At 35.4% G+C, this 26,842-nt stretch overlaps 1 protein-coding gene across 2 annotated transcripts in view; it reads right to left on the bottom strand.

The window, feature by feature from the left end:
- ADAM32 (ADAM metallopeptidase domain 32) overlaps window positions 1-26,842 on the bottom strand; it is a 164,824-nt gene that overhangs the window by 96,976 nt on the left and 41,006 nt on the right. For both annotated transcript variants that reach the window (XM_027122882.1, XM_027122883.1), the window contains exons 7-11: window positions 21,401-21,469; window positions 18,101-18,172; window positions 17,501-17,667; window positions 12,120-12,201; window positions 2,815-2,951 (exon numbers count right to left, since the gene is read on the bottom strand). In XM_027122882.1, coding sequence (XP_026978683.1) covers window positions 2,815-2,951; window positions 12,120-12,201; window positions 17,501-17,667; window positions 18,101-18,172; window positions 21,401-21,469 — 527 coding nt within the window. The remainder of the gene's footprint in view (window positions 1-2,814; window positions 2,952-12,119; window positions 12,202-17,500; window positions 17,668-18,100; window positions 18,173-21,400; window positions 21,470-26,842) is intronic.

Genomic DNA, 26,842 nt, shown 5'->3' with positions numbered 1-26,842 from the left:
AATTATGCAAAAAAAATGTTGTACTCTCTACCATTTTTCTGAAGTTGGAGTTAGCACTTGACAGCATCTTACAGTATTTCATTTTTCTTTCAGGGTCTGTCTCTTGTCTACACTTCTTTCCCAACATTCCATATTCTCACTGTTCTTGTGTATCCCTACACCACCATTTTAATACCTCCTAGGTCTTTCTATTCCTCAAATAAGAAGAGATACCAGCACACTGATAAGTAACTTACTTGATTAATTGCATCCTCACAACAACTGTGAGATGTACCTATCATGATCTTCATTTTTCAGATGAGAAAAATAAGGGTTAGGGAAAATAGCAAACAAGTGAAAGATTCCAAAGCCCACATTCCCCTCAATGTATTCCTTACTCCAAGATGGTACCTCCTCTTCCCCAATCAAATTCCCATAGCTTAATAAAATTGGTCTTAGTAAGAAATTAAGAGAAAGCAATAAGAATAAAATAATTCAATTTCTTTGGATAACTGATAACTCCATACTCCTTCTAAATGTTTTTGCCTTTTTGTAAAATGATGCAACTGGATAGGTAAGCAAACCTTCACCATGAGTTTTCCCTAAGTTCCTACATTCATAGCTTTTGCCACTTTCTATGCTCTTTCCTCCCTCCACTTCTGAACTATTTGTTTGTTCAGACTATGTTAAAAGTTATCCACTTTTAAAAAGTAGATATAAATTGCATCATCAAAATAATATACTAGAAGGATTATTGAACTAAAGAATGAAGTTTGTACGAATATATTTTAATGTTCTTTTGCTACTTGGTTTAAATTAATTCCAATATATTAACTGTCCTCTATATGAAGTCAATATGGAGTAGAGAAAATAACAAAAGCTTTGAGTCAGATAAACCTGTTGACTAGTACCAATCTTGTGACTTATGAGATTTTAAGCAAAGTGATCAAACTCTCCAAGTTTCAGTTTTCTCATCTACAAGATACGGATAGTACCCATCCACTTCTTAGGGTTGTTATGAGGATTAAATGTTAATAAACAAGTAAAGTACCTAATTCAACTCTTTGGCTTATAGTGAGTACCCAATAAATCATTGGTGACATTACTGATATCAGCTGAAGTTGGCCACTTATTATCTGTATATCCAATGTAGAGTCATTTAGGCTCTCTGTACTCCAGGGCTTTAAAAAAAAAAAAACACATGGAAAAAGACAAATGGAAATAATCATAGTTGCCTTACTTACTCACATGCCTTCTTTGAAAATTACATAAAATAATGAATGAGATGTACTCTAGAAATGCAAAAGATATATCTATCTACATTTATAGATAGATCTTATATGTTCATTTATATATCTTACATATATATGCATATAAAATTGTTAGATTTTGTAAAAATTAAGATCATACTTGCTCTACACACATCACAAAAGTTTTTTAAGAAACTGGACAATATGTATGAAAGCAGTTTAAATGTCATACAGCACCATACAAATCCAAAGGCTTATTAACACAGATTCTAAAGCCGGAATGCCTGGGTTCAAAACTCAGGACTGCCACAACCAGCTCTCTGACCACAGATAGTTATCCTTTTATAATTCAGTTTCTTATCTGTAAAGATCAGAATAACAGGACCTACCCTAAAGAGATGTGAGGATCAAATGACTTAACATATGTAAAGTGTTTGAAATAGTCTCTAGCACATAGCAAGCACAACGTAAATATTTGTTATTTTTATTATCATTAATCCCAGACTCTGGGTGACCTACACAAAACATCTTGTCATAGCATACTTGAGAATAGTTGGCCAAATGGACAATAGGCCCAGAATGGTAATTTTCATATTGCTTATATAGCTATATAAATTTTATATTTGATTTAATAAATGTTATATTAATTTATTATACATTTAATTTAATGAAATTATATATTTTATACATATAAAATATTGTTTTTATATATAATCCATGGAGAACTAAATTGTAATAAAATGTGTGTATATAAAAATATATATGTTAGTGTTTGAGCTATTTTTAGAAAGTAAGTGTTAACCTTAGGTAGTGCTTAGAAGTAACTATAAAAAGAGCATGTTTTCAGAAATTAATGGCTTCTTTTCACTTTTGACTTTTGATTGTTCTTCAGTTATGAATAGGTCATACTTAACATAGGCCCTTTTTACAAATAAAAACTGTAGAACACTAATGACATCTGCTGTAGCCCTTGTACGATACACTATGTGGGGAACACTGGCAAATTTAGAAATCACTGTAACTAATCCATCACACACTTGTAGGATTTTACAATTTAAAAAACACCTTCCCATTTTATTTTCTCATTTTATTCTTATATCACTCTGTGAAGTAGGAGAACAGGCATAATCATTCCCATTTTAAAGATGACAAAAATAAATCTAAGCAAGGCCTAGTAATTTATCCAAAGTCACACAAATATTATATTCTTTAGATCATAGTTTTTCCACAACATTAATATACTCTAAAAGCAAAACACAAAATTTTGTCTAAAAACAAAGGTCACTTGTTTTGGCCTATGACATATTTTTAAAGATCCTTATTAAGTGATTTCTTAAAATACACAGCCTATGGAGAATTCCTTTGCTAATGTATCTTGCAGACTGGATTTGCTATCTTTGACTGTTCTTAATGCTAACCTCCCACCATACTATTCTTAGGCTTAAAATCTCATATTTATATTTTGTGGTCCTTGGTCCATTTATAGTTAATTCATGCTATAAGCAAATACTAAAATTTTTCACTTCAGTTATTTAAAATAAAATAAATACAACAAATAAATAAATCTTATTCTTTAAAAACTTACATGGCTTTTGGACTCATTATGCAGATGGCTCCTGAACATCGACATTTCCTTGGGTCATCATATGATATGCCCAGACTGAGTCCCAGCATCTGGGTGACAATAATTGAAAATGCCTCCAAAGTTATCCCCTTGGGATACTACATTAACAACAAAGAAAATTCAAATAAAAGACAATTCACTGAAGGGTGGTAAAAGTAATATTTTTCTAATTATGAACATTTTATTGATTTATCAAATACTTAAGATTATGGAAATGCAGTTCATTGGACAAGTAAGAAGCTGAAGATCTTCTTATGAAATTTTATTGAGATACAAGCATATTGAGCCTATGTCTAGCTTTGCCATGATTTAATAATTGAATGCTTTTAAGATAATTCTTAAATAACTGTCCTAACTATATAAAAGAGCTATTTTTACATTAGATTTTTGGCTATATGGACCATGATCTTCCATTTACCTAATTTCTTAGGACAGCTCTCATGGTCATCCAGGAGAGTCCACATGATACTCCACCCCTCAGCTCACAAAGTGGCCACATAACCAAATTCCTCAGTTGTAAGTACGCTATCTGCTTCCTGCCAAGATTTTCAATGACACAGTAACTAGTATCAGGAGAAACCACGGAAAACAGACCCTCAGGAAAGCATTCTTGTGATTAGGCTGTCACATATTTAATGGGTGCATAAATATCTTCCTTGCCAAGGAGAAATGGGACACTGGTAATTCACGATATGCAATGACATCATAATTTCTCAAATTTTGCCAAATGTGGCATAAGTTAAGGTGCAGGTAGAGGCCAAGTTGTGAGGAACATCAAGGCACTTCACTGTTATAAAGACAAGCTATAATAAATATCTTGGGGTCAACTGGCTTCTTATGGCAGTGCTAGAGGAAGCACATTATGAAAAGCAGAAAGGAAAAACTGTAAATGAACAACTGATAATGCAAATAGGCAATCAGAAAGCCTCTGCAGCAGCACTGTAGTGACTATCACCTCCTGCACTTGTTGGTTTGATACAGCTGGGGACCAAACTCAGGGCCTAGCTATAAGTACTGTCGGGTTCCAGCTCCAATTTAACTATCAAACCTACCAGGTTTGGTGTGGAAGGGGTCAGAATCTGAAACTTGGGGTGGGAACAACTGGAGTGACATGAACAAATATCCCTGGACGTCCCTTGCCCGTAGAGTAAGCCTCCCTCTAAACAATGAAAGAGGGCTTCACTGGTGGAGCAGTGGTTAAGAATCCACCTACCAATGCAGGGGACATGGGTTCAAGCCACAGTCCGGGAAGACCCCACATGCCGTGAAGCAACTAAACCTGTGCACCACAGCTACTGAGCCTGAGCTCTAGAGCCCGCGAGCCACAACTACTGAAGCCTACATGCCACAACTGCTGAAGCCCGTGTGCCTATAGCCCGTGCTCCACAATGAGAAGCCCATGCACCACAACGAAGAGTAGCCCCCACTCGCCGCAACTAGAGAAAGCCCATGCATAGTAACGAAGACCCAACGCAGCCAAAAATAAATTAATTAATTAAAAAAAAAACAATGAAAGAGCCCCTACATTTAAAAAAATGACACTTAATGACAATACCTGGGACATTTGTCTCATCACCCCTCATTGTCTCCAGGTCCGTAGTAAGAATTAAATTGCAACAGGAGTGATATCACCAAGATGGCAACATAGGTCTTTCCCAACTTCACTCCCCCTCACAAGAAGAACAACTAGCAACTATTCGTGGACATCACTGAGAAAATTCTAGAACATGGAGGTAAGGCTGAAGCAGCCCCTGTACCAGAGACCAAGACAGACCTCATTAGAAGGTTAGGAGGAGCAGATATACACTGAATGCATTGCCCCTACCCAAGACTGGTACAGCACCACACCGAGAGGTCTTCCCAGAGCCTACAGTCCCTCAAGTGGGAAAAGAGCCTAGAGTGGACATCCAGATCCCCTAGTATTGTGGATCACTTCTGGGAGCCCCTACTCTGATCTTACCTCATAAGAATCACAAAGGATGAGTGAGATTTGACCCCTGGGAATCTGATCATGACAGAGAAGGCAGGAAGGGCTTGCAGCAATCACTGCTTGCATCTTGGCAGGCCGAGTTCCCATCTATAGCACCTGTAGGTGCCAACTAGCAGCTGTGCTCATCTGCAGAGCCAGGACAGTGGAACAGTATGACAAGGGAAGTCAATGAGGTATGGGAATGCCTGATTTGAGTCCTCAGATGAAAAGCTTTGCCAGCCCTGAGACCTGGTCTGCTACCCACCTCCACCCAGTCAGGGGAGTTGTTCATAGCCCTGCCTAAGGCCTAGTATAGCTCCCGGCTCCCCCTGACCAGAAGCCTGGTCAGAACACCTGGTAGCTGCATAGTGCAGCAACACTTGAGCAGAGAGTATGGCAGGCAGAACTGATTGTTCACAGAGCAAAGCCTGTGGCACTGTTTGGCCAGGAAACCTGGAGTGCCAGTTAGATTGAGTCAAGACCACAAACAAAGAGCTAAGCTGGTTTTCCCACTACACCTGGACAAGGACACAAATTCATAGCCCTTCCCACTGCTACATATAGCCTTCAGAAAGCCCAACCAACGAATCTAGCCAGAGCACACAGGAAGCTGTGCTGTCCATCCAACAACCCTGCCTACAGTGGCACTTGAACAGAGAGCACAGCCCATGGTTTTCCCCATCTTCAGAGCAAAACCCAGTGGCCCCATGTGTCCAAGGAATTAAGGGCACAGTCTGCTTAATGTGGGTCCACAAACAATGAGCCATGCAGGTCATGTGCTCCCTGCCAGGGCACGGAAGCTAATTCACCTCCCAGCTACTGCTGAGTAAAGTTCCCTGTCCTGACCTTCTAGGAAGCCTGACCAGTGAATCTAAACAACCGCAGAGTATATCCTACTGCCTCTCTTGGGCAGGGAACCTCACTATCAGTCCTATCCAACAGTTAATAGCCAGTGGTACCCCCTCCCCTGACCTCAGAGGTTGGGCAGTGGCCTTGCCCAAAAATAGATCCTGCCTGCCCAAGGACACGTCCAGAAACCTAAACTGAAGAACTGTCAGTTTAGTGAAGAACTGTCTCTGCCAAAGTGAGCCTGTAAAGTCTGGAAGAGGAGACCAATAACTCAAATGCACAGGTACCAAAGTAAGGAATGAAGGAGCAAGAAAAATCAGGTGGATGTGACACCATCAAATCAAACTGAAAATGCTGCAAAATAACTAACTAATAACTAACCCAAAATAAATGGAGATCTATGAAGTGTCGGAGAAATAATTTAGAATAATCGCCTTAAAGAAGTTTAGTGAATTACAAGAACACACAGATGACCAAACGAAAGTAGTAAAACAATGAATGAACAAAATAGGTTCAACAAAGGAACAGAAACCATTAAAAAGAGATATCCTAGAGCTGAAAAACACGAATGAAGCATGCAATAGAGAGCTTCAACAGTAGACTCAACCAGGCAAAATAAAGAATCAGTGATCTAGAAGGAAGGAATATTTTAAATTATCCAGTCAGAGGAGCAAAAATAAAAAAAGAATGAAAAAGAAAGCAAGCCTACAGGACTATGGGACAAACACACACACACACATACACACACACACACACACACACACACACACCAACAACCGTATCATGGGAATTCCAGAAGGAAAAGAAAAAGGGACAGAAAGTATCTTTAAAGCAATAATGGCTGAAATTTTCCAAAAACTGGGAAAGAAATGGACATCCAAGTATATGAGGCACAAAGGACCCCAAATAGGTTGAACTTGAATAGGGCTACACCAGGACACGTTACAATTAAAGTGTCAAAAGTAAAGACAAAGAAAGAATTTTGAAAGAAGAGAGGAAAAAAAACCAAGTTACATACAAGGGAACCCCCATAAGACTATCAGCAGGTTTCTCAACAGAAATATTTCAGGTGAGGAGAGAAGGGGATTATATATTCAAAATACTGAAAGAAAAAAACCTGTCAACCAAGAATTCTATGCCCAGCAAAACTGTGCTTCAGAAATGAAGAAGAGACCACGATTCCCAAACAAATAAAAGCTGAGGGGGCTTCCCTGGTGGCGCAGTGGTTGAGAGTCCGCCTGCCGATGCAGGGGACACGGGTTCGTGCCCCGGTCCGGGAAGATCCCACATGCCGCGGAGCGGCTGGGCCTGTGAGCCATGGCCGCTGAGCCTGCGCGTCCGGAGCCTGTGCTCCACAATGGGAGAGGCCACAACAGTGAGAGGCCCACGTATCGGAAAAAAAAACAAAACACCAATGGCGTTTTTCACAGAGTTGGAACAAATACTTCTAAAATTTGTATGGAAACACAAAAGTCCCAGAACAGTCAAAGCAATCTTGATAAAGAACAAAGTTGAAGTTATCATGTTCCCTGATTTTTTGTACCTGTCTCCTCAAGCAAGGAAAATAAAAGTAACAATAAACAAATGGTACTACATCAAACTAATAAGTTTTTGCATAGTGAAGAAAACCAACCACAAAATTAAAAAGTAAACTACTAAATGGGAGAAAATATTTGCAAACAATATATATAATAAGGGGTTAATATTCAAAATATACAAAGAACTCACACATCTCAACATCAAAAAAACCCCAAAAAACCTGATTTAAAAATGGGCAGAGGACGTGAATAGACATTTTCCGAAAGAAGACAAACAGATGGCCAACAGACACATGAAAAGATGCTCAAAACACTAATCATCACGGAAATTAAAATCAAAACCACAATGAGAAACCACCTCACACCTGTCAGAATGGCTGTCATCAGAAAGACAAAAACAAGTGGTGGCAATGATGTGGAGAAAAGGGAGCCCCTGTGCATTGTTGATGGGACTGTAAATTGGTGCAGCCACTATGGAAAACAGTATGGAGGTTCCTCTTAAAATTAAAAATTGGACTGCATATAATCCAACAATTTCACTTGTGGGTATTTTTCCAAAGAAAACAAAAACACTAATACTAAACGATATGTACCCCAATGTTCATTGCAGCATTATTTACCATAGCCATGATACGGAAACAACCTAAGTATCCATTGTTAGATGAGCGGATAAAGAAGATATGACATGTGTGTGTATACATATACATACATGCATATATATATATATGTATGTATACACACACACACACACATACACACACAGTAGATTAATACTCAGCCAATAAAATCTTGCCATTTGCACCTACTGTATAGCACAGGGAACTCTGCTCAATATTATGTAACAACACAAATGGGTAAAGAATTTGAAAAAGAATAAATACATGCATATGTATAACTGAATCACTTTGCTGTAAACCTGAAACTAACACAACATTGTTAATCACCTATACACCAATATGAAATAAAAAGTCAAAAAACAAAAAATAAATTTTAGGGCTTCCCTGGTGGCGCAGTGGTTGAGAGTCCGCCTGCCGATGCAGGGGACGCAGGTTTGTGCCCCGGTCCAGGAAGATCCCACATGCCACAGAGCGGCTAGGCCCATAAGCCATGGCTGCTGAGCCTGCACGGCAGGGGCCTGTGCTCCACAACGGGAGAGGCCACAACAGTGAGAGGCCCGCGTACTACAAATAAATAAATAAAATAAATTTTTAAAAATCTTGCCATTTGTTGTACAGATGAACCTGTTTACAAGGCAGAAATAGAGACATAGTGAACAAATGTATGGACACCAAGGGAGGAAAGGGGGTGGGGGGGTGGGATGAACTGGGAGATTGGGACTGACATATATACACTAATATGTATAAAATAGGTAACTAATGAGAACTTGCTGTATAGCACAGGGAACTCTACTCAATGCTCTGTGGTGACCTAAATGGGAAGGAAATCCAAAAAAGAGAAGATATATGTATACATACAGCTGATTCACTTCACTGTACAGCAGAAACTAACAAGACATTGTAAAACAACTATACACCCCCCCAATAAAAATCTTGCCATTTGCAAAAACATGGAAGGTCTATCTGGAGAGTATTACACAGAGTGAAATAAGTCAGACAGAGAAAGACAAATATGTATGCTCTCACTTGTACCTGAAATGTAAAAACAAACCAAACAAACAAAAGAAAATGAAAACAAACTCAGGTAGTGAAGACAGATGGGTGGCCGCCAGAGGGGAGGGGGTAGGGTGGTGGTGAAATAGGTAAGGTGGATTAAGAAGTACAAACCTCCAGTTATAAAATAAATAAGCCATGGGGGTATAATATACAGCATATAAAATAAGGTCAATAATATTAACTTTGTATGGGGACAGACAATTACTAGACTTGTCATGACTTTTTGTAAGGTATGCAAATGTCACATCACTATGTAGTACACCTGAAACTAACATAATGTTGTACGTCAACTGCATTTCAATTTACAAAAAGATCAAATGGAAATTGGAAGAGTTATGTATAGAGATGTTTATTAAATATTGTTCGTAATGGCAAAAATAGAAACAACCAAAATTCCCATGAAAATCATAAAGGATACAGTGTGGCATTAATATAATAAAGTATCAAGCACCGATGCAAAAAATTTACTAGGCACAAAGGATTTTGAGGACAGTGAAGCTACTCTCTATGACACTATAATGCTAGATATATGTCATTATATATTTGTCAAAACTCACACAATGTATACCACCAAAATGAACCTTAATGTAAGCTGTGAACTTTTGGTGGTTGTAATGTGTCAGTGTAGGTCCATCATCTGTAACAAATGCACCTCTCTGGTGTGGACGTTAACAGTGAGGGAGGTTATGTGTGGGGGTGGGCAGGGACTACATGGGATATCTCTGTACTTCCCTCTTAATTTTGCTATGAACCTAAAATTTCTCTTAAAAAACAAAGCCTTTTAAAAATTAACTGTAATTCCATTAAATCTCAAAATTTTAAGTGGAAACCAAAAAAAATCTATTTGCAGAATGATACAGCAGGATACAATTTATATTATGTTTAAAGCATAAAAAACAATTCTTGTTCAGAGACATATTCAATTGTGGTAAAAGTATAAGAGCTTTTAAACAAAGAAATATAAAGGTTTATAAAAATATAAGTACGAAAGCTTTGTAAAAGCATTATTCCTTGAATTCAACTCCTCTAATAATTCTATCCTACATCCTGCCTCACCCACTCATTCCTATGGTTCACACTCTAGACCCTGTCAACAGATTTTTATCAATAACTGCAAGCCCTCCGTCATCTCTGTGCATCCCACATCCTGACCACCTGCTGTCTCTCCTGATAACTCCACTAGCACCTCAACTACAACAATCTGCATACCCATCAGCACAACCAAACCATGTTCCTACATTTTCACTGTTCCTAACCTCCTTACTGACTTCTCTCCTCCTTTAAGCAGTTCAGATTCTCTTACAAACACCCTCAATTTCCTTGCCATCCTTTCACTTCATAATGAGTTGACAAAAACACAATACATCAATCTGCAGAATGCTGAGAGAGAAGGATGTTAGAACTAGGATTCTAAGCCTAGCCAAATTACCAATCAAATGTGGAGGGAAAGCAAAAGTGTTTTCATTAATAAAATAACAGTGTTTGCCACTTATATACACTGCGTCTAAAATTTTTTAAACTTGAGTTATTCCAGAAAAAGAGCAAAGAATTCCAAGAAAAGGAAGATGAAGTTTAATTTTCTGTGGCAGTTGGTTCCGCCCACAGAAGTAAAATAAGTTAGAAAAAAATGGACAAGACCTCTTTTGGCCATCAAAGCTTTACCAGAATAGCAACATATTTACTTCTTGATTCAGAGTTAATATCATTTTTATATTCATAATACCATAAAATATTTATTGATTTAACTTAAAAATCAACCTGTAGACAAAGCACAAAAGTTCTATAAAATAAATTATAAATTTTATAACTCTTAACAATGGATATGAGAAGTGTACTATTTTACATGTCTCATTTTTCATAGCAAATAATCAATGGACTTTGCATAAGGTAAAAAGAATTTTTAAAATAATTAATATAAATAAAAACATAAATACATTAAGATGGTAATATATTATGCAATAATATTTAATATATATTATTGTGTATTATATTGTATAACATCTATAATATATAATTACATATATTATGTATATACATATAATATTTAAGAATGTGTTTAATATAGATTACTATTATAAGTATTAATAAAGTAATAAAAACGTCATAATATATATGACAAATAGAGTGGATTAAATATGTCAAAGATAATATTACCAATGTTGTCTAAAGTTTATTAATCAAAATAGGGGTCAAAGTATATATTTTTTAAATAAATAAACTGAACTACCAGAGAATTTAAATAGAAATTATAAATTCTTACAGGACTTCATGAAGGGGATAAAGAAGAGAGTTTTGTTAACAAACTTTGCTTTGTATAGCTACAATTTAAACAATTTTACATATACATGCATGCATGCATAAATTCTGTAATAAAAATAATTGGAAGAGTATCAGAAATAAAAATATGTATGCAAAATCCCATTTTTGCAAAAACATATAATGGGGAGCCACAGTAACAGATAAAAACTCAAAGTACGAGATACATATTAATCAAAATGTTAACAGTGATTATTGCTTCATCCCTGGGAAGACGCCAGATTATATGTTTCCTTTTATGTTTCTATATGTTCTTTTAAAAATGGACATGCATAACATAAATTACTTTGTAATTTAAAAATACTATATAGTACTTAAACTTATTTTTAAAAAGGATCAATAGGTGGGGGAAAGGCTCAATGAATTACTTCTCTATCAGTGATGCATCTAATTACACCAATAATTTATTTAAATATAAAATATTTATCAGAACTATAAATATTTAAAATAGACATAAAAGTTTCTTTTAAATATTACGTAGAAAAATTTGAAACATTTTAACAGATTTTTATCATACATTTTGGTTCATCATTTGTTTTGATTTTGAAGTTAATTTATCTATAAGACTATTTTTCCAATTTTATACCTACAAGAAAAAAAATCTATTTTGGTTATAGAAATATCTTTACAGATAATTTTTCATAATACACTCTTCTATATAATAAGGGATACATGTGTATTTATTATATTTTTATTCCACTTTAACTTCCAAATAATTGCAATAAGACACTTGTACTTCAGAATACTATACTTCTACATACTTCAAAGTACTTCTACGTACTTCAAAGTTCTAAGAGTGATGGAATATAAATGCAATCTCTAAATGTAGATATAAATGTGAAGTGTATAAAATATATGCTGTAATACTGGGTAATTTTTAAATGTATTTTTTTCAAATAATAAGATTAAATAATTACATACCAAAGCAATTCCTGCAGAATAACTGGTAACACACATCTTTCCAGGAAATGCTGCTCCCACATAATCTGGATAATCTCTATAGCTAAATAAATAAGTATATAATTATAGTTAATTTTGACAAACAATTCACATGTGATAACTCCTGCTAGTAATTTGTCTGTAGTTCATAAATTTCTAGTCTGAAGCAAATTGAAGTACAATCTTTCCGTATGTAGTTAACTGCTTCAAATTTGTAAAATAGTCTTCATTAAATGAGATTAAGCAATCTGGGTTCCTAAAACGTATCCAATGGATCCAAGTTATTGATGACTTTACTGTTCTTGTGACGTGTGGTTAGGGTTACTAAAGCCTTGATCAAACATTTCAATCAAAAGCATTTTGCTGAATTACAATGACAAATAGTTTTAATGTATGGATTAAAAGTTTTCACTCAAATGTAGAAAAGCTCACCATTTTCTCACTGGAATGATTTTATTGTTCTACAACGTACCATTATTTTTTTCTGCTTTGAGAAGAAGAGTCCGTATAAACTGCCATATAATAATAGCACTATTCTCATGGATTTACATAAACGATTCTATTTAATCCTCAAATCCAGCCAGTGAATTAGATACTATTTTTTCCCCACTGAACAAATCAAACATCAGATGGGAAGTACAAGTAACTTGCTCAGGGCAGCACAGGTAAGTGCTGCTGAAGGATATGAACTTGGACAGTTTGAATGCAGAGCCATACTCTCAACCACTAAGATACAGATGCTCCAAACATATTCTGCCATCTTTAGAGCCCCAGCCAAAACAAACATTCCAAGACGTGTGTAAAAAAGCTTGGTACGCAATTCTCAGTTTGAAATGCCTCCTCAGTCTCAACTGCACTGCACTTCACAATTGCACTGTCTCTCCACTGCTCCCTTATTCTGTCTCACTGATATTGTTTATACATAAGCACTTGTTTCCAAGTATTTGCCTTTAACACCCAACTTTGGCTTTACATTCCAATATGAAAGTATTGTTTACACTCTTTCTTCATTCAAGATAGTTCTCCCAATAGATAAGACTTTCCCCCTATCTCTACGCATACTCCTGATGAGCTGGATTCAATAATAGCTATTTTTTACTTAATACGGCCACCCAGTCTCCACATCAAATCAGTTATCAAGATTTACTGTTTTACTCCTTCAACTTTTCTTGTATCCCTCCCCTCCTCCAGAGGTTCAGCTCCAGTTATAACTATGAATTCCATACTCTTTGAAAAGAACTATTATTTAGTCCCATGTCTCCAGGCATATTGTTTCCATAACCTGGAATGCTTTCCACCTCCTTTCACTGAATTTAAACATTCCTGGGACTTCCTGCTGGTCCAGTGGTAAAGAATCTGCTTCCAATGCAGGGCATGAGGGTTCGATCCCTGGTTGGGGAACTAAGATCACACATGTCATGGGGCAAGTAAGTCAGCACACCACAACTAGAGAGAAGCCTGCACACTGCAACGAACATCCCAAGTGCTGCAACTAAGACCCGTCACAGCCAAAAATTTTTTAAAAATTAATTATATTAAGTAAAAACAATAAATATTTTTTAAAAATTCCTCAATCTGCCTTCTCACTTCTAATTTGATTAGCACGTCTTTAACTTGGCCCTTTTGTTATATGTTACTTTGAGTCTCTCTCTCACTCTTGCTCTTGCTCTCACTCTCATTGTTTCTTCTTCCTGTAAACTATAAACAAGTAGAGATAATGTACCAACATTAATCTTCTGGAGTGACATCAGCAAGATGGCAGAATAGGAGTTTTTTAGCCCTCATCTCTCCACAGAAACAACAATTTTGACAAACAACCACAGATGCGGCCCAAGACCCAAGGAAAGGCCCCATGCCACACTGGAGCAAAAAATCCAAGAATAGACACATTGAAGAAGGTAAAAACAGTTTCACTTTACCCATGTCACCATTCCCCCAAGGCAGCACAGCTCAGTGCCAAAAGAGCTGCCTCCAGCCATGACTTCTCCCACAAGGGAAGGTGAGAGTACAGTGAATACTGCCAGCCATGCAAGATGATGCCAAAGAGGCCCACTTTTTAAACGTCCATTGAGAGATGAATGGATAAAGAAAATGTGATGTACATATACAGTGGAATATAATTCAGCCTCAAGAAAGAAGGAAATCCTGACATTTACAACATGGATAAACCTGAAGGACATTATGCTAAGTGAAATAAGCCAGACATAAAAAGGCAAGTACTGTATGATCACACTTATGTGTGGAATCTAAAATAATCCAACTCATAAAAGCAGCGAGTTGAATAGTGGTTGCCAGGGGTTGGGAGATGGAGGAAATGGGGAGATGGTCAAAGATACAAAGTTTCAATTATGTAGGCTGAATAAGTCCTGGAGGTCTAATGTACAGCATGATGATTATAGTTAATAATACTGCATTGTATATGTGAAATTTGCTAGAGAAGATCTTAAGATTTCTCACCACACACCAAAGAATGTTAACTATGTAAGGTGGTGTATATGTTAATTAGCTTATGATTTCACAATGTATACATATATCAAATATCACATTGTACTCCTTAAATATGTATAATTTTTATTTGTCAATTACACCTCAATAAAGCTGTAAAAGAATAAAACTAATAAAAGCAAATATAGGGAAACTGAGGCAGAGAGCATCAATTGCCCTAGGTGACAGGGCTGAAGTTAAATGCAGGCAGTTGGCCTCCAGAGTTTAAATTTGAATCACTATGCAATATTATCTCAATAAACATTTGTTGAATAAAGGACAGATTGTAAACGGTTAAAAAATTAAGCTTGCTATGTTCATTGTTCCTACTGTAGGGCCTAAACCAGATTATAAATTTCTGGAGTACAAATTTCTGGAGTACAAAGACCAGAAAATAATAGATAATTACTGTTATTTATCATAATTTTATAGTATTTATTCTAGGACATTACTCATATGCAAAGTATGTTGATGCATTAAAATAACATCAAGGGATCAAGAAGGGGTATTATTCAAGTTCAAGGAGACTGACTGTACCATAATTTCTACATTTCTAATGGGATAAATGCTCTCACCAATTTCACTTATTACTGTATCAAATTTCAACATCCTATTAAAAGGATAATACATCATGTCAAAATTGAGATTTATTCTAGGAATGCAAGATGGTTCAAGATTAGGAAATATATCACTATAATTATTTCTATTGAATGCCAATAAGAGTATCTTATGTCATCCCTATAAAAGCTGAAAGATTATTTTTCGTTCTTTTTTTTAAGATTTTTTGATGTGGACCATTTTTAAAGTCTTTATTGAATTCGTTAAAATATTGCTTCTGTTTTATGTTTTGGTGTTTTGGCCCTGAGGCATGTGGGATCTTAGCTCCCCGACCAGGGATCAAACCCCCAACCCCTGTATTGGAAGGAGAAGTATTAATCACTGGACTGCCAGGGAAGTCCCTGAAAGATTATTTTTCAAATTGTTGGTATAGTATGAATCTATGAATATTGCCCTACTATTATTCAAATTCTAAAACATGCCTGTGCACACACACAGAGCCAAACCTACATTTTAGCCCCCAAAGCTAAAAAGCATTACTCAATGAGGTAACATTCCCTAAAGTAAAGAATAAAACAGACATGACCCATGTTACCATTATTACTACTACTAGTTTAAACTGTACTAAACTAGCCAAAGCAATAAGAACAGAGAAAGAAACTGAAAATATAAAATTAAATAGCAAGAGATAAAACTACCTGTATTTGCAGATGGTATAATTATATGAGTGAAAAAAACAATGTAATAGACTTAAGAATGATTAAAAACAAAGAAATTTAGTAAGGCAATAGGATATAAAATCAATATGAAATTAAGGTAATCTTACAAACAAAAACAATATATATTTAGCAGATAGAAGACACATTTACAACAGCAACCAGAAAGACAATATTCCTAAGAAAAGTTATCAATAAATGTATAAAACCTATGAGAAATTAACTTCTGAATGACCAAAAACTGGAAAGACAAAATGTGAGATGTGAAGACTAAACAGCTCTCTATAGCTCAATTTATAAATTTAACAGTCTTAAAAAATAGGAGCTAGACAGGTTGATTCTAAAATTTCCATGGAAAATAAATTTAAAACTTCCCTCACACCCAGAAGTGGGAAGCCTTTCTAATTATGACTCAAACTCTAGAAACCATCAAATAAAAACCTCATGAATCCTGCCTTAAAAATAAAAGTATTTTGTATGGCAGTTAAAAAATACACACACACAAGAAGCCAAGTCAAAAGACAAATTAAGAAAGAAAACTACTTCTCATCGCGAGGCAAAGAAATTTATCTTTTTATCTATATCTGTGTTGAAATTGATATCTAAATGCATCTATCCCTGTCTATCTAGATATCTAGCTATCTACCATCAGGCTCATGAAAAAGAAATGAAAATTAAAACTATACCAATATATCATTTCTAAGGTACCAAAGGTGAAGAAAAACTTGACCATACACTTTGGTGGCTAGACTGTGGGGAAACAGACCCTTCTCATACGTTATTGATAAGTGTGCAAAGCACTAAAATCAGTGCCAAAATCTGGTATTAGCTATCAAAATTAGAATTATACTACCTAGAAATATTACTCCTGGGAATCTGCCTTGTAGATACACATGCACATATATAAATGACACACATAAGGTTTTTTTCACTGTAAGATTTTTTAAAATAATAAAATATTGGAATCAAGCCAAGTACCAATTATTAAAGAACTAGTTAAATAAACTACACACAACTTTTAGACCCTATTATAAACTGGAAATATTGATATTATCATGCCAACTTAAAAATATGTATATGCAGATTTATTGAAAGACATGCTGATCATAATTGCTGGTAAATTTTATATGAATAAAATTATAAGTATACAGTTATAATTGATTGTTTAGAAAACTAACATTTAAAAATAATGCAGAAAATTCAGTAGGATAAAATATTTTAACCTACTTTACCAAGGCTTTGATCAAAACTCGTAACAAAGATATAAACTTCACAAGATAAATGCCATCTCTTTATGTAATGATTAAGATTATGGGCTCTGGAGTTACAAACTGTGGATTCAAAACCTAGACACACCATCAAGAGTCCTTAGTTGGTTTAACTTCCTGAAATATCAATCTCCTCAATAGTAAATGTTGATAAGCACAGAAATAAATTTTAGCAATCTTCTTTTATTGTCTGACAACCAGAAAGACAGCATGAGGTCTGACTGAGTGCATGATAATCAAAGTATGAATAGTCAGAAATGAACAACAATTCCCTAATTTAAGCTACATCAATATCACAAATCTTTGATTTCTAATAAGACTGAAACATTATACTTACATGAATAGATATGCAATATCATGAGGTCTTAGGGTAAGATAAGACTTTTTCCATTCTAAAAATGCATGCAATAATTCATCTGCCTCACCAACAGTAGAGATCTTATTTTTATCTGACCACAATTCCAAAGATGACAGCACAATAGTAATTTTAAATGGCGTAAACATCTAAAAACAGAAGAGATAAATACATGAAAAAAATAATTTTTATGTTATTTTATAATAACCAAGAAATTAATTCAATCTTTTGACAAATCCACCCTCAATTTATATGGATAACTTTATTCAGAAATGCCACGTCAGCTGCGGAGCAACTCAGTCCATGCGCCACAACTACTGAAGCCTGCGCGCCTAGAGCCCATGCTCCGCAACAAGAGAAGCCACTGCAATGAGAAGCCCGCGCACCGCAACGAAGAGTAGCCCCCACTCACCACAACTAGAGAAAGCCCGCGCACAGCAACAAAGACCCAACGCAGCCAAAAATAAATAAATAAAATAAATAAATTTTTTAAAAAAAGAAATGCCATGTCAAGGCAATGCAAATTATAATTTCAAAACTAGTATGAATTTTCCTAACTAGTATGAAAAGGAAAATACTTACCGAATTTACAAGGCCAATAATTTCGATGACTTTATTTGTTACCATCATGGTATCAGAGCCCAGGTAATCATACTGAAAAACAGAATTAATTTAAAATTTAAATATCATTTGTTATGTAATATGTTTGAGATTTACTCTCCATCTACTCTCTCAGGTTGAGGCTGCTTTGGGGTTAGAACACTTCAAAATAAGACAGTAACAATTAAAATAGGAATATAAATTGGATCACTCACACATGCTAGTATGTAACATTGTATAGCCACTCTGAAAGATAGCTTGGCAACTTCTTTCAAAACAAATAATGGACCTAGAAGTTGCACTCCTGGACATTTATCCTAAAGAAGTAAAAACTGGTGCTCAGAAAAACCCATACATGAGTGGAAACAACTCCTAAGTCATTCAGTCGTTCAAAGATTAAACAAACTGTGGTACATTCATAACACGGAATACGATTCAGTAATAAAAAGTAACTGAACTGCTGATATATGAAACAGCCTGGGTAAACCTCATGAAAATTATGCTAAGTATAAACAAATCTCAAAAGGATACATACTATATGATAACATTTATGCAATATTCCTGAAATCACAGATGGAGAATAGATGAGTGATTACCAGAGGTCAAGAAGTGAGGAAGTGGGGAGAGATGTGTGTGACTCCAAAGGGATAACACAGAGAGTCTTGTGATGGTACTTGTTCAGTGTATTGGTCGTGGTGGTGGTAGTTATGAACGGCTACATATGTGATACTACCACATAAAACCACACACACATACATACACACAAATGAGTGTATATGTAATGGCTGAAATCTGAATCAGCTCTGAAGAATGTGTCAATGTTAAATTCCTTATCTATAAAAAAACTCTCTAAAGTACATTATCCCTTGGATATTACACAGGACCCTCAAGTTAAACATATCCAAAACTACACTCATTATCCTCCCTCAAAAATATGCTCCCACTTAGATTTCTACTTCTTTAGTGAATGCTATTATCATTTATGACCTCCCACATTCATTATACTATATGTTCAGTGACAGCAAAACTTTTTCTGTTTTGTTCACTGCTCTATCCTCAATAAATAGAACAGTAACTGGCATCTAGGTGATGCTTAATATATTATTAAATGAATGAATAAATCAAGTCAATTTACAAGTTCTTCTAATTCACCCTCATTAGTAACATTTAAAATTGTCCTTTCCTGTCTATTCCTAACACTATTAATTTGTAAAACTTCACCTTGATTACTGGAATAGTCTCTTAAATGCTTTATCTTACTCCAATTTTTACACCAGCATTCCTGTCCCTATGCTATTGCAGAAATGATTCTAAATGTAAATATGAACACATCATTACCCTGCTTAAAATCTTTCATTGACTCTCTATTACCTTTAGGATAAAATCCAAATATCATGTCAATTCTTCAATTCATCTCTTTCCCTTCTTCAACACTGTATATTAATCATACTAAACTTCTTAAAATGATCTGAAAAGAACAATCTCTCATATTTATGCACCCTTGCAAAGAAAGGTTTCGCACTGAGTCTTCCCTGGCCCCATCCTCCCCCCATTGCCCAAACCAACCAAGCCAGAACCCAGCCTGCAACCGTCTCCTTTACCAGGTTCTCACACTCCAATTCCCCTGCCCTAATCATCCAAGGGCATGGTACCAAAAATTGTGAAACAACCTCTATTCTCCCGAACCCACTGCAATTTTTCAAGTTAGCCAATGCTAAACCTGTTTACCTTGTTTTGCTGTTCCTTCCCACAGAAATCACAATAAAGGCTCCTGTTGTGTTTTCCTATTGCTCCCTCTGTCTCCTGACCTACTGTGGTGCTTCTCCATGTGGCATGATGTGGTATGCCCTTTCCTCCTGGGAACTGTGAATAACAAACTAACTTTCCAATAGTAATCATCTCCTGATCTGTTGGCATCAGCATACCTGAATAATAATAAAACCTACATGTTAAAACACCTACTTACACACTCTTACAATACCTCAGGTTACAGCTGTGTGTCTCTATGTCTTTCTCTATTAATGTACTGTGTTTTCATAGTACCATAATCTTCCCTCAATCTGGCACTGAATTCACTAGGCTACAACTGTGGATTTAAAATTTGTGAAGTGATTGAAGACATCACTATTCTTCTTTATATGCCCAATATCTAGTAACACAGATGTCATACTGGCTCAATGTTTGTTTTATTAAAGAATACATAAACATAAATATTTGTAAGAACATAAAAAAGAGATGTTTAATGAGCATTATATGGCTGACAAACCTGGCAATTTGGACAAGACGCTTTTAAAACAACTCTCAAAATTTGTAACGTAATCCTGAAACAAAATAATTTTCATAAACCCAAATATTCCCTGGAAATCTAGTCATCTTTACTAGAAATATCTCAACTTTCTCTTAAATGTTCCGTTTGCCCTTTTTCCTAATACTCTACTAAGTCAAGTATTTTAATATCCTTCTCCAAATATCTCCTGTCTCTGACCCTCAACTCTGGCTTCCTGACAAGCTCTACAATCCTATGAATAGAAAGGGAAATTCACATTCTCTGTAGTATTCCATAGATGTGACAATCAAATACTTATCTTCAAAACAAAACCTGGAAAGTATACTTTATCCCTGTTTTCTGAAATCTTTGAAATATAGGAGAAATAAAACCACACCCAACTGAGTACAAACTGAGTTATCACCTCAAGGGTCTGAAGTTCAGAGATCCTCAAATTGTTTATGGGAATAAGGAATCTAGAGGTGCCTTTAGACTAGACTCAATCAGACTTGAGTCAACAGACTCAAACAGTTGCACCATTAAAAACCACTAAAAAAATCTTGACATTTTAATGTAAGCAGTTATCATAAGTAGTTATACTATCATCATTGCTGTGCCAATAAATATCTTATAGGGAAAAAGATTCTCTAGACTACATGCTGCTCTTCAAGTACCCTAAAACAAGAATTAAAGCTTAGAGAATTTCACTTTACAAAATCACCGTTAAAAGTTTTTGTGGATTGAGAAAGGCCCTAAAGATGTGAAGTACCAGCAAAAAAAAAAAAAAAAAAATCATTTTGTTATGCAGGTTTGTTATGTAAAGATTTCAAATAAAACATTTCTGATAGAACTAATGTAATTTTGAATATTCGATTCTTCAAACAGAAGACGTCTTCACTGTTCTCTAGGAGTGACATGGAAGTAAGAAGATTGGAATCTTTAAGTTCCTTTCTAGTTAGGGATAATCATACATTCATATCAAATATTCAAAAGCAAAGAAAAAGCAAAACACATACCAAAACTTTGTCCACCACGATATGCATTTCTAGATAAAGAGGAATTAAATCTGGAACAGCTGATTCTGGCTAGAAAGAAAGAATAGCAGTCTTTAAAAACTTTCACAAATTGTTTATTCTGAACTTTTAAAATATTTTTCCACCTTTACTGAGTCATAGTTGAAATATATATATATACTTAAGCTATAAGACTTGATGCTTTGATATACATACACAATGTGAAATAACTGCCACATTCAAGCTAATTAACATATCCACTCTCACACAGTTACCATTTTCTTTTATCTTGTGTGTGTGTGTACTCCATAAGTTTTTTATGGAGTAGTTAGGGTGTTCTATATAAAATATCATGTCATCTGCAAGTAGTGACAGTTTTACTTCTTCCTTTCAATTTGAATGCATGTCATTTCGTTTTATTACCCAATTACTGTGGTGAGAACTTCCAATTCTTTGTTGAATAAAAGTGGCGAAAGTAGGCATCCTTGACATGTTCCTGATCTTAGAGGAAATGCTTTCAGCTTTTCACCGTTGAGTACAATGTTAGCTGTGGGCATGCCATATATGGTCTTTATTATGTTGAAGTATGTTCCCTCTGTATCCACTTTGTTGAGTTTTTATTATACATGGATGCTGAATGTTTTCAAACGCTTTTTCTGCATCTATTTAGATGATCATGATTTTTATCCTTCATTTTGTTAATGTGGTATATCACATTGATTGATTTGCTGATGTTGAACCATTTTTTCATCCTTGCAATAAACCCCACTTCAGCATGGTGTATGATTCTTTTAATGTTTTTTTCCTTTTAATGTTTTAATGTTGAATTTGGTTTGCTATTATCTTTTTAAAGATTTTTGCATCTATGTTCATCAGGGATATTAGCCAGTAATTTTCTTTTCTTTTCTTTTCTTTTTTGTGGTATCTTTGTCTGGGGTTTGGTATCAGGGTATGCTGGCCTTGTAAAATGAATTTGGAAGTGTTCCCCCTTCATCTATTCTTTGGAAAAGGAGTTTGAGGATTGGTATTAATTATTCTTTAAATGTTTGGTACAATTCACCAGTGAATTGTATAAGTCTGGTCTTGGACTTTTGTTTGTTAGCATATTTTTGACTACTGATTAAATGCGCTTACCAGTAATTGGTCTATTCAGATTATCTATTTCACCATAATTCAGTCTTTGTAGGTTAGGTGTTTCTAGAAATTTATCCATCTCTTCTGGGTTGCCTAATTTTTTTAAATTGAAGTATAGTTGATTGACAATGTTGTGTTACTTTTAGGTGTACAGCAAAGTGATTCATATATATATATATATATATATATATATATTTAATATATATGACATATAATATATATGTATTCCTTTTCAGATTCTTTTCCCTTATAGGTTATTACAAAATATTGAGTATAGTTCCCTGTGCTATATAGTAGGTTCTTGTTGGTTATCTATTTCATATATTGTTGTGTATATATGTTAACCCCAAGCTCCCAAGTTTTCCCTCCCCAGGTTGCCTAATTTGTTAACATATAATTCTTCCTAGTAGTCTATATTTCTGTGGGATCAGTTGTAACATCTCCTTCATTTTTTATTTTATGATTTCTCTTTTTCTCTGGGTGAGCCTAGCTAAAGGTTTGTCAATTTTATTTTTTCAAAGAACCAGCTCTCAGCTGCACTGACCTTCTCTATTGTCCTTTTGGAATCTGTTTCATTTATTTCTGCCCTACATTTGTTATGTCCTCCCTTCTGCTAATCCTGGGTTTCATTTGTTCTTTTTCTAGTTCCTTGAGGTATAAAGTTAGGTTATTAGTGACTTTTCTTGTTTCTTGAGGTAGGCCATTTATCGCTAAGAACTTCCATCGTAGAACTACTTTTGCTGCATCCCACAAATTTTTGGTATATGCTATTTCCAATTTCTTTTGTCTCAAGGTATTTTTAAAAATTTCTCCTTTGATTTTTCTTTGGCCCATTTGTTGTTCAGTAGCATACTGTTTAAACTTCACATATTTGTGAATTATCCAGATTTCTTCACGTAAATAATTTCCAGTTTCATACCATTGTGGTCAGTAAACATGCTTCGTATGTTATCAATCCTCTTAAATTTATTAAGATTGTTTTGTGGCCTAACATGATCTCTCGTGGAAAATGTTCCATGAGAACTTCAGAAGAATGTGTATTCTGTTGCTTTTACATGGAGTATTCTGTATATATCTGTTAAGTCCATCATTCCAATGTGTCATTTAAGGCCAATGTTTCCTTATTGATTTTCTGTCTGGATGATCTATCCATTGATTTAAGTGGGATATTAAAATTCCCTACTATTATTATATTGCTGTCTATTTCTCCCTTTAGGTCAGTTAATATTTGCTTTATATATTTAGGTTATCCTATGTTGGGTACATAAATACTTACAAATGTTATATCTTCTTGTTAAATTGACCCCTATATCATTATGTGACACCCATCCATGTCTCTTATTACAATCTTTTTTTTTTTTTACACCTATTTTGTCTGATATAATTATAGCTACTCCAGCTTTCTTTGGTTTCCATTAGCTTGGAAATCTTTTTCCATCACTTCACTCTCAGTCTCTGTGTGTCCTTATATCAAAAGTCTCTTGTATGTAGCATACAGATGGGTCTTATTTTTTTAATCCACATAGCCACTCTATGTCTGTTGACTGGAGAACTCAGTCAATTTACATTTAAAGTAATTACTGATAGGTAGAGAAATGAGAGAACTCAAATAAAATTTAAAAGTAATTATTGCCATTTTATTAATTGTTTACTGGCTGTTTGTTTCTTCTTCTCTTGCTCTCTTCCTTTGTGGTTTCATGACTTTCTTTAGTAATATATTACTTTCTTTTTATTGTTTGTATATTTACTATAGGTTTTTGCTATTTGTAAGCCATGAAGCTTACAAATAACTTATATATGTCTATTGTAAGTTGACAACAACTTAAGTTTTTTGAAAAAGCTCAACATTTTTACTCCCTGCCACATTTTATGTTTTTTATGTCATATTTTATCTCTTTTATCTTGTGTATACCTTAACTAATTATTATAATCACAGTTATTACTATTTTTACTACTTTTGTCTTTTAACCTTCATAGTAGCTTTGTAACTGATTAATCCACTCCCTTTGCTATATATTTATCTTTCTGGTGAGCGTTATTATTTCATGTTTTCTTGGAAAAATTTAATGTGAGTTCCAGTTCAAGATGGCAAAATATGAAGATCCTGAAATCAACTCCTCCCAAAGACCTATTGAGTCTACAACTACATACAGAACAATTTCCTCTTTTAAAAAACCTAAAGTCTGGCTGAGTGGTAACTATACATCAGGAAAATGAGAAGAAAAGCATGGTGAATCAGGTAGGATGTACTGAGACACACTCTTACCGTAAATGCCACCCTCAGTGCTATGACCCACAACCTGGAGAAAATTCTAAACCTGGAGCTTCTGTCTGAGGAGTGAAGGGTTTGAACCTCACATTGGGCACCACAACTTTTAGGACCTGCACCTGAGAGACAAGCCCCCAAAATATGGAACTTTGGAAACCTAATGGGGCTTGAGTCCCCAGACTCACAAGATTGTGTCATTCTGGGAACCAGGTCAACAAGGGCCCAGGCACTTGGACTTACCTTCTGTAGGGCCCAGCTCAGAGGGAGCTAGTCATGCCCAGACTTAAAGTAAAGGAAATTCCCTTGCTTATATTAAGGTGTCAGCCTGAGAGGCAGGCATCTAATTAGCACACACATCCAGTGATGAAGACCTGCAGGTACCATCTTCGTGCTTTCCCTTATCCATGCTCCAGAGCACTATATCTCCCAGAAGAGAGCTTTTACATGCATCCGGTGCACCGATCGTTGCAGCTGACTCCCTGGGGACATTACTTGACTGCCTGACTCTGGAAGCCAAAGGAGCTTGCATTCCTAATCCCATGGGATTGTAATGATCATAAAGGAGCTCATACCCCTGTTAGGCACTCCAATCTTTATGGCAGCTACCCAGGAATACCTCTACATCACCTGGCTCTGGCAGCCAGTGGGGCTTATACTTGTGGGTCCCATAGGACAGTAGCTAACAGAGAAAGAGTTCTTAAACAGCTACCAGGCCCCAGCCAGCAAGAGGCAAAAGATCCAAGACCTCAGTCTTTCTGTTACAGAAGCCTATTAGCTAATCATCATGGCTGCAGCCTGAGAGGCAGACTTCTAATTAAACACACATCTATGGGCTAAGTGTCATGCTTTCCAGATACCTCAGAGGGTGAGTGCTATCTTCAAGAACTCCCTCTGCTACCCTCCAGAGATCCAGTTTTTCCTGCAAGGGAATTTTACATGCAATTGATGCCCTAGTTTTTAAAACAAGTGCCCCAGTTTTTGCAGCTACCACCTAGGGAATGCTCCTTCAATGCCTGGCTCTGGTGGCTAGGGGGCTTGCATTTATGAGACCCACAGGACTTGAAGCAATTGAAGAGATGGTTCTTGGCAAGCTGCCACCGCAATACATAAGGCAAATGCTAACAGCCATAAAAAGGGAAATAGACAGTAATACAATCATAGTAGGGGACTTTAACACCCCACTTTCACCAATGGACAGATCGTCCAAAATGAAAATAAATAAGGAAACACAAGCTTTAAATGATACATTAAACAAGATGGACTTAATTGATATTTATAGGACATTCTACCCCAAAACAACAGAATACCCTTTCTTCTCAAGTGCTCATGGAACATTTTCCACGATAGATCATATCCTGGGTCACAAATCAAGCTTTGGGAAATTTAAGAAAATTGAAATCATATCAACTATCTTTTCCAACCACAATGCTATAAGATGAGATATCAATTACAGGGAAAAATCTGTAAAAAATACAAACAGATGGAGGCTAAACAATACACTACTAAATAACCAAGAGATCACTGAGGAAATCAAAAAATACCTAGAACCAAATGACAATGAAGACACGATGACCCAAAACCTATGGAATGCAGCAAAAGCAGTTCTAAGAGGGAAGTTTATAGCAATACAATCCTACCTCAAGAAACAAGAAACATCTCAAATAAACGACTAAACCTTACATCTAAATCAATTAGAGAACGAAGAACAAAAAAAACCTAAAGTTAGCAGAAGGAAAGAAATCATAAAGATCAGATCAGAAATAAACGAAAAAGAAATGAAGGAAACAATAGCAAAGGTCAATAAAACTAAAAGCTGGTTCTTTGAGAAGATAAACAAAATTGATACACCATTGGCCAGACTCATCAAGAAAAAAAGAGAAAAACTCAAATCAATAGAACTAGAAATGAAAAAGGAGAAGTAAAAACTGACACTGCAGAAATACAAAGGATCATGAAGATTACTACAAGCAACTATATGCCAATAAAATGGACAACCTGGAGAAAATGGACAAATATTTAAAAAGCACAACCTTCTGAGACTG

This window comes from Aethalodelphis obliquidens, unplaced genomic scaffold (assembly GCF_003676395.1).
Source record: "Aethalodelphis obliquidens isolate GAN/ISIS:26980383/991018 unplaced genomic scaffold, ASM367639v1 scaffold25, whole genome shotgun sequence".
Classification (NCBI taxonomy): Eukaryota; Metazoa; Chordata; class Mammalia; order Artiodactyla; family Delphinidae; genus Aethalodelphis; species Aethalodelphis obliquidens.
The sequence above is the reverse complement of the archived record's forward strand: the minus strand, read 5'-3'. Positions and strand labels throughout refer to the sequence as shown.